Raw genomic sequence first — 9,534 nt, forward strand, 5'->3', positions numbered from 1 at the left:
CTGTCCCAAACAGATAAGCATACATTCAACTTTACAGAGCATATAATCGTGAATACATTTTCGTGATTTTTTTTTTACTTTTCACGATTTTCCACTTATTTTCATATTTATTAAACTTTACATGCAAAGGGCCGAAAATTTAAGGAAAATGTCCACATTTTCGGCCCCGTCGCAAGTATATTTCTTTTCGAAAGTGTCACCTTTGTTTTCGTTTCATGGAGAAAAACGGTTAGTCACACCTTGCACACATGGAAAACGTTGCTTTCACCTCTGGAAGAATGCAGTAAATTCCAATGAAAGTATAAACCAGGTATGGTCTATTCATACAAACCGGAGGACATAACGATTTCATATAAACAAACTCACCTCACATGGGAGGTGAAAGCCATTGATGAAGATAAGTTCGGTATGATAGCAGGCGATTTAAACATTGACATGTTGAGTAACAGTCTTCGCCGTGTCTCTTCAGTCAAACGACGCTATGCCAACATTTTGGAGAGTTGTAACTATGCCATTGGTAATAACAAGGTGACTAGGCCACAAAGTAAGACGATGCTAGACCATGCAGTTTTTAATTGTGACAAGGCTGTCACCTTCCACTGTGCAACTATTGCACATCAATACAGTGACCACAACGTCGTTATCTCTACTGTGCCACTCCCGGCAAGTGACAAGTATGTCTATGTCACCAAAACTGTCACCGATTATGATAAAGTCACTGCTAAACTGTCACAGCTTTATGATCCGGCAGCTTTGCCTCAGTCAGATGATGTCAATGTGCTTTATTCTTTCTTTTCTTCTTCTTTCAAATCAACGGTTTCCCAATACTCCTGCGCCAGGAAACTTAGGGTTAAAAGAAAGCACTTGAACTGTCCGTTTATGAATAAACACCTTGAGTATTTGACTCGAAAGATTGGTAACTTGAGGAGAAAGATTAAGAAGAAGCGTCGTTCGCGGCTCGATTTCTCTCACCTAGACAGCAAACTTGAAGTACTGAAGGTTGAATTTGAGAGGTACCGGACTCAGTACAAAGAGTGTTATTACGAAGACTTGTTCAGGGAATGCGATGATTCCAGGCGCATGTGGAAGAATATAAACGGTCTATTGGGTAGATCGAAACGTAAAAAGCAAACGGTTTCTCTGAAGAGTAATGGATCGGCCATTAGTGAAAGCTTGGTATCTCGATATTTTAACGAGTTTTTCGCGAAGGTGGGTGAAGATTCAGCCGATAGTATTCCGGCGACTGATCAAGATGATCTAAATGAGTTTAACACTTTGACGGATAATCCGTTGTCCATTTTTTTTGACCCTGTGACTGACGATGAAATCGTGGCGATTATTGCCAAGATGGAAGTAGACAAGGCTCCAGGACACGATGGGATATCGGTTGGTTCCTTAAAGTGTTGTTCGTCCGCGATTGCACCATTTTTGTGCGATATATTCAATCTCTGTTTATTCTATGGCAAGTATCCTGACGGGCTTAAGGTTGCCTTGGTCGTGCCTGCTTATAAAAAGGGTTTGGAAGATGAAGTAGGAAACTATCGACCAATTTCGCTGCTACCAGCGGTTAATAAGATTTTAGAAATTGTCATTCAACGCGCTCTCACTCGCTTCCTCAAGAGTTGCAACTTTTTCAATGTACGCCAGTATGGATTTAGGGATGGGAGCGGTACTCACACTGCTTTGTTTGAGCTGATCAATGTGATTAATAAGGACATTGATGATAAGAAGGTGGTCTCTGGACTGTTTATAGACCTGTCCAAAGCGTTTGACACAGTTGTCCACAAGCTGCTTCTCATCAAGTTAGAGCGTGCTGGGGTGAGGGGTGTTGCACACGATTTGATCAGAAGCTATCTGACCGATAGAAAGCAGTGCACGGTGTGTAATGGAGTCACTAGTCCGTTGGTTGATGTGACGATCGGTGTTCCGCAAGGTGGCGTCCTGTCACCTTTGCTTTTTGTAGTGTTCATTAACGATTTTTTCAAGCTGCCGATCCATTCCACTCCCTTCGGATTTGCCGACGATACGAATATGTTCGTCTCTTCTGCAGTCGTCGCTCAAAACGTTTCCGATCTATCCGAAGACTTGCGGGTTGTTGCTGAGTATTTCCGTTTGAACAAGCTTACTCTCAACCTGAATAAGACGAAGCTGGTTCACTTTCGTAAGCCTCATGTGAAGGTTGACGGTCAGCCAGTTTTAACTATTAACGGCGTTGAGATTAATGTTTTTTCCTCGGTCAAATGTCTCGGCTTGACTCTTGATCAGTTTGTGAGTTGGGACGATCACTTTTCCAATTTGTGTTCGATTGTGTCCAAGCGAATTGGAGTACTTAAGCGTCTTCGCTTCTTGCCTAAAAAGATCCTTCGCCTGATATACTTTTCTACTGTTCATTGCCATTTGACGTATTGTGTTGGCGTGTGGGGTTCTGCCAAAAAGTCATTGGTTGAAAGGCTTCACGGTTTGCACAAGAGAGCGCTAAAAGCCACCCACCGATTGCCATTGAGGTACCCAACTGAGCGTCTTTTTAGCGAGCAATTTCCGAATGTATTAACGGTACAGCGAATGTACGAATACGCATCAATGATCTGAAACATCACTCGCTGCAGTTCTCGGACAATCTTAATTGCTACCAAACAAGGTATTCATACTTGCTGAAGAAACCTAAGATTTCGTCGAACTATGGTAAACGTTGCCTGCTTTATTCTGGTCCGACGCTATTTAATGGCCTTCCGCCAACGATCAGAAATTCACTTACCCTCAATCAATTTTGTCGTTCGTTGAAAGCGTATTTACTGACGCGACTCGATTCTAATTAAATTAAATCAGCTGTAAACGAAAATCACGATCGAATAAAGAGCAAATATCACTTCTATCTGTTTAAGAATTTAATATGAAGATTTAAGATACAACCATCACCTCATGGTACTTTTCGCCTTGCTAGCTGTCCTTGTTGTCTAGATTTATATCAACTTTATTAATTTGATTTTATGTTAAACTGTTGTAGCTCCTTAGAATTGTAACGCATACTGGAGCTACGCTGTGTGTTTAATGTTAGAAGTTTTTTCTTGGATATTTTCTTGAAATTGAAATTGAAATTATTTATATGAAATCGCTATGTCCTCCGCTCCATACAAAGTTTGACATTCGACCATACCTTGTGTCGACGTTCATTGGTAAATTCCAATTCGAATAGTCACTTCGAATTAAATGAAAGAAAATGACAAGTATTTTTATTGGTTGGTTAAGTTTATTTTGAATAACCACAGATATCGAATATATAGATAATTAGATCTTAAACATTTTTTTTTTTTGTGTAAATGGACAATTCCTTCAGTTGTGGTAATGAGTCGTTAGATTAGACAGATTAATTTGGTACGGCTCCCTTTCAACCTTTTCGACGCAGAACATTGATCTAATCTAAGCAAAAAGTTGTCTCAAAAATGTGTAGATCAATTTTGTCATAATACATATGCACTGCATCGCATTTTATTAGCCGCTCAAAACTCGACTGAGGCCATTTGTAGCCACGATAACAAGAAATTTCTTTGAGTTGCCCACTAACCAGAACTATATGTTTGGCCTCATTTTCGACCAGTAGAATGTCTTAGAACAGTGGAAAATAGAAGATACAGTTCCGCCATTTTGTAGCTTTTTATTCGCCGGCTGTGTGTTACAAAGGTGACTGCCTTCTTAATTAATCGGTTCATTTTAGAGGCATATCGTCGAACAATTTTTTTTTGCTTAGAATCATGCTTTGCGTCGATTAAAAATAACTTGTCTGGATGCTCTAACCCAATCGAAGTCATTTTGGAGAGGCTCGAAAAATAATTGCGTGATCCTATACTGTGCGGAAAAAGGCTTAATATACTTGTGGATGTCACGCGGATAAAGATACGCAACTGACACATCACATTTGGTGATAATACGGCGGATTTGAAATCATCCAGGGCATTTTTTTAATAGAATTTTTAAGACTCAATTCCACAAAAATAGGCCCTGCCTATCTTGCATCTAATAAAATGGCGGTCCGCGCATACAGTCTTGATGCATTTTATGTATCGAAAATGTACTGAGCACTTATTCACCCAGCATAGGTTTGTTTACAAGTCTACAAGTTGTTTATGAAAATCATTACGAAGAGGAACACTAACAAGTTCGACTTCTACCAACCTGTTGAACAAGCTGCTTTCAGATCTGGTTTCAGCACAAACGACCATTTGCAGGTGATGAGAACGCTTATTGAGAAGTGTCGTGAATACAACATCGGCATAGTCTTGCTATTCATAGACTTCGAAAAAGCTTTCGATTCAGTGGAAACATGGTCGATATTGGACGCATTAGACGAATGTAGAGTAGACTCAAGGTACTCCAACACAATTCGATATGTGTACAAAAATGCTACTTCATGTATAAAACTTCATAAGAGCACGGAGAAATTCAGAATTGGCCGAGGTGTAAGGCAGGGTGACACCATTTCACCGAAATTATTCACGGCGATTCTGCAGAGTATTTTTAGGAAGTTAAACTGGAGTAAAATGGGAATAAAGATAAATGGAGAGTACCTGAGCAATCTCCGCTTCGCTGATGACATTGTACCGATAGCAGCGAATCTAGGTCAGGCTCAGCTTATGCTACAACAGTTAAGTGAAGAGGCGAGCAAAGTTGGCCTCAAGATGAACTTATCGAAAACAAAAGTCATGACCAACATCGGGGACGATAGAGAAATCAAAATTGGTGACACTGTCATTGAACGAGTCGACAGCTATGTATATCTAGGACATAAACTGAAGTTAGGTCTGGACAACCAAACTGCAGAAATAAGACGTAGGATTGGTCTTGCATGGGCAGCGTTCGGAAAACTCAGACTAATTTTCAAAAGCAAAATGAATAATAGTCTGAAACGCAAAGTTTTCGACACTTGTGTCCTTCCAGTGCTCACTTATGGAGCGGAAACGTTAACTTTAACAAAAGCATCCGAAGATAAATTGAGAGTGACACAAAGAGCCATGGAACGGAGTATGCTTGGAATAACACTCAGAGACAGAATGACGAATCAATGGATTCGACAACAAACCAGGGTCGTTGATGTCATGGAAAGAATAGCATCTCTGAAATGGAGCTGGGCGGGACATATTGCAAGAAGGACAGACGAACGTTGGACCAAAAAGATCATGAACTGGCGACCATATAAAAGACGAGCTATAGGTAGACCACCAGAGAGATGGACAAACGGAATTAAGAATATTGCAGGTACAAACTGGCAGCAAATGGCAATGGATCGTACGAAATGGAAAGAAGTTGGAGAGGCCTACATCCAGCAGTGGATAGAAACAGGCTGAAAAAGAAGAAGAAGAATAGGTTTGTTTCAATGTCATTTCCAAAATGTCAAATTTCATCCAGCTTAACCTCAACTTTCCGGTTGACGAAAAATTTACAAAGAAATTAGTTGACGTTTAGGTTATGTTTGTCTCTGTGGATGAAATCGTTGTCGTTCGTGTTGTGAACGGTCGGGTTTACAGCTAATCGGAACAAAGCTATTTTCCTATCCTGTCAGATAAAAACTTAATTATTAGCTTGTGCTTCCCGAGAATTTCCTCGAAAGAAATTAATGAAAAACATGTGCTAAGTTCGCTCTTCCTTTAATAGATACGAATTCACCAATTTCACTCATCACTGAGTGGTCAGCGATTAAAATTCCAAAGATCAGCAAAAATTTTCACACAATTCACTGACCCATCAGTTTGTGTAACTCTTGAACAAATTAAACAAAAAAATAATTGGCAATCGCCACGCATGCACCACTCTCATTGTCTTAATAATATTACACTAGAGGTGTAGAGGCCATTTTTCGAATACGAAAACCGATCCTGAACACTTTTGACACCCATGGCTCGCTAACACGACGAAAGTTATCGAAAACCGATTCGACTCGAATAAGACTTTTAAAACCAAAAAACCGATAAAAATGTCGATCGGTTCAGGTATTTTTTATCGTTTTTTCGAACAATCCTCTCTAATTTTACACCTTTGGTTACGGTAGCAGAATGGCATAGTCATTTGAAAAGGGAAATTACACTTGAGGAATTGAGTTCTCGTATTCCATGTTGTCTCAGACGATTAGCAGGTACGACGTAAGATTTAACAAACTAAAAACAAAAACTAAAAAATACGGAGATCCATCTCCGCTACGGCAACCGTTCAAATCTATTTGAACAAATTCCTGTAGATTTCCTTCTGCTCCGAATGATAATCCAGCCAAAACTTCTTTCCGCGTTCAAATTCATTTAAAATAATTGTACTACCCGGCGACAGCGTATGTGCCCTGGACAGGTCTTTCAGTGCTTCGTCATAATTTTTCAACGCAATTTCGGCTTGACCGCGACGGAACAATGCCTTCGAATTGGATTTGTCCAACTGTAGAACCTAATTCATTCAGAAAGTATGTGAGAGAGGGAGAGAGTGCCGTTAATGTTCATGTGGTCGGAATGGGGACTCAATATAAATAGCTCACCGAATTGCAAGCATTTTTCGCCTCCACATAGTTGGACAATTTCAGTTCAACTGCCGCACAATTCAATGAAATCGCTACGTAAAACGATTCCAGTTGTGCTCTGTCCTCTGCGGATAGTTTACACTTCTTCTTGTAGAAAGTGTAGTACCGTTCGGCCTTGTTGTATTTGTGGATCGCCTCGGCATACCGTTTCAGTTTGAAAAAGTAATTTCCCGCATTCTTAATTGAGTTCAGCGTTTTCAGTATGTCGTCCACCTGAAAAACACCACCGGACGATGTTCAGCGACTTCCATTTCTACGAATTTGATGTTTATCTGTGTGGCTTACATTTACATCGGTCTGTATATCCAGGCAATCGAGTGGAAATGGTGGTAGTTTGTCTTCGGTTTCGTCATTGTCACAATAGTTCCAATCTTCGCCAGCACGTATTTCACCACAGTCAACAATGACAATGTCCTAAAAGGAATCCGTAACGCTTCAGGCTCAGCTCGTCTTTCGAATTATCAAGCTGAACCGAATGTATCAGCGAATCAAGATGTCAAAACTGTATGGACATGGTAGGATCAGGATTGCTGGGTTCTATCAGACAAACGCAATCATCACCGTGCCGAGGGACGGGATGAAATCGATGAAACAGAGTACTTGATTGAAAGCCACCCAAGGCGGCTGAGGACATGCAATTTTTTCTTCCTGAACCGAATGGGGTAAATATAGTTCGAGGAACTGATCTGTATGGATTGGAATGCTAGAGTCGTGATCTGTCACACTAAACACGTCCCCAGGTAAAACAGGATGGTTTGCCTGATTTAAATGATGGAAAGAACGGATCACTAGATCTGTGTTTCGAGGTCTCGGCTTTGACCGACAATCTTGAACTGATAAATCTTAGAAAAACTCCCGAGAAGAAGAGAGGAAGTAAACTCCCGAGAAGTTCAATTCTAACAGAGTTAAACTCTTGAAGCCTTGAAGTTACGAGGTGGTTTAAACATCACTTGAGGATCAAAATCAAATTTACATAGTTACCCTCGTCGGTTGAGCGTCATTTGTCGCGAATTTCTCCATTTCAGTGATTATGCCTTGACCCCGAAGAACATAGCCAAAAACCACATTCGTTCCATCCAAATTGAAGCACTCATCGGACGTTATAAAAAATTGAGAATTGTTGGTATTGGGCTTTCCAAAATTGGCCATGCTAACCGCACCAGCGTCATGCTAAAGATTGTCAAAAAAAAAATAATTAACAAATGAAGTAAAGGATGCAGACTGATCACAACTTGCCGGTAGAATAAAATTTTCATCTTCGAAAAATGGTCCGTATATACTCTCGCCACCGGATCCACAATCATCAGATACTAGGTCTCCCCCTTGTACCATGAAAAGTCTTTGGACTTTGTGGAATTTGGTACCTTTGTAGTGTAGGGGCTTACCGAATGTTCCGATTCCCTTTTCGCCTGTACATAAGGCACGGAAATTCTCAGCCGTCTTAGGAACGACATCCGACCGCAGTTCAATTATCAACCGACCGACTATAACGATATAATTGTTTTCGTTAAACGTACGAATATGCTAAATAAACAGCGACACTGTAGCAAGGTGTCAGGCCCGGACTGGCCATACGGTGAAATCGGGGGATTCCCGATGGGCCTTTTGGATTTTTGTATGAGAATTTTTAATTTGTGGGCCTTTTTAAATTGAGTTGCATGGAGCCCTCGATGAGCTTTTTCGAGCCAGTCCGGTACTGCAAGGTGTCGTTCTATATTTTACCGTCTTCGTGTCCAATACGGATATCCAGATACACAATTGGATTGCTGGCATTCGATACCTTTTCCCTTAATACCATTTCTGGATGGTTTTGCTGTTGGTTTAAATATAAAAATGTTGAACACACTCGCGTAAAAATAAATTATTATTTTTTTTGCAACAAAAAATGAAATTTATCGCATTATACAAACAATGGAAATCTACCACAATAACATCACAGAACAGCAAAAAGAAAAACATACTTAACAGCTGTTTTGACAACTGTTTGCTTAATTTCATTTCATTCACAATAGAATGTTTTGGGAATAGTCATTTACATCAGTTTGTTCCAAGGTACTGTAAACACGAATTTTCACTGGCCGAACGAACACGATTTGAATGAATAATAATTTTATTCTCTACTATATTCTAGCCGAGTACAAGGCATACATAAGTATATCACAGATATAAACATAAACATAAATAAATTCAATAAATCCAATTAAGCGTAAGAAATTAATCATTCAAATGCAAGAAGATAAGCAGAAACACAAACAACGAAAATCAATATTAATTAATTTCATCCACAGAGATTGGTTTTCATATAAATACTGATGAGGTTATGTCTCTATGGACGAAATTTGACAGTAATTTGACAATTCGTATGGCAAAAAACCTATAGATCCACGACAGAGTAAAGTTAACCAGGCAGGAGCGCTGATTTGACTAGGGACCTGAATAATCTAGTAGGCATGCATTTTTTGCGAATAAAATTTGTCAACTTATGTCAGTGTTCATTTCAGTTCATTTTCATACAGTGTATTCGGTCACTTATTTGACGTTTCGAAAGTGAACCGCTCCTGCCTGGTTTATTTTACTCTGCCGTGATAGATCTGTCCCAAATGCAGGTGCAAAGTGCAGTTTACTGTCAAACGTCTTCCAGCCTACAGAGCCATAACCTAAACGCTTTTCCATACATTTTGTTTGGTTATGTTGTCTGTGGATGACGTTTAAGGAGCTTTCAGTCTAAAAAAATTCATCCGTTTAGAAGAAAAATTCATCCGTTTACAACAAATGTTAATTCGTTTACGTAAACTCCGCCTACATTCTATTGTTTGAACACATCTGTCAAGTACACGGATGAACTAAACGGACGACTCTGAATTGGGCTTTAACATTTCGATGTTGCACTTGGCAGACCTATTGGATTTATATATGAACATGAACAGGTTTGTTTGCCAGGAAAATTCGATTTTTTCAGATCCAGTCCTAAGTTTTGCTTA

The 9,534-nt window shown here is 39.8% G+C and overlaps 1 protein-coding gene across 1 annotated transcript; it reads right to left on the reverse strand.

The window, feature by feature from the left end:
• Positions 1-5,623: 5,623 nt before the first annotated feature.
• Positions 5,624-8,516, reverse strand: LOC119075227 (peptidyl-prolyl cis-trans isomerase D). The gene is made up of 6 exons (XM_037181617.1): positions 8,276-8,516; positions 7,790-8,037; positions 7,535-7,723; positions 6,839-6,967; positions 6,512-6,766; positions 5,624-6,423 (listed from the first exon to the last, which is right to left on the reverse strand). The coding sequence occupies exons 1-6, from the start codon at positions 8,349-8,351 to the stop codon at positions 6,205-6,207; spliced, it is 1,116 nt and encodes a 371-aa protein (XP_037037512.1). The 5' UTR covers positions 8,352-8,516; the 3' UTR covers positions 5,624-6,204.
• Between the last annotated feature and the right edge of the window lie 1,018 nt (positions 8,517-9,534).

This window comes from Bradysia coprophila, unplaced genomic scaffold (genome assembly GCF_014529535.1).
Source record: "Bradysia coprophila strain Holo2 unplaced genomic scaffold, BU_Bcop_v1 contig_193, whole genome shotgun sequence".
NCBI classification, from domain to species: Eukaryota; Metazoa; Arthropoda; class Insecta; order Diptera; family Sciaridae; genus Bradysia; species Bradysia coprophila.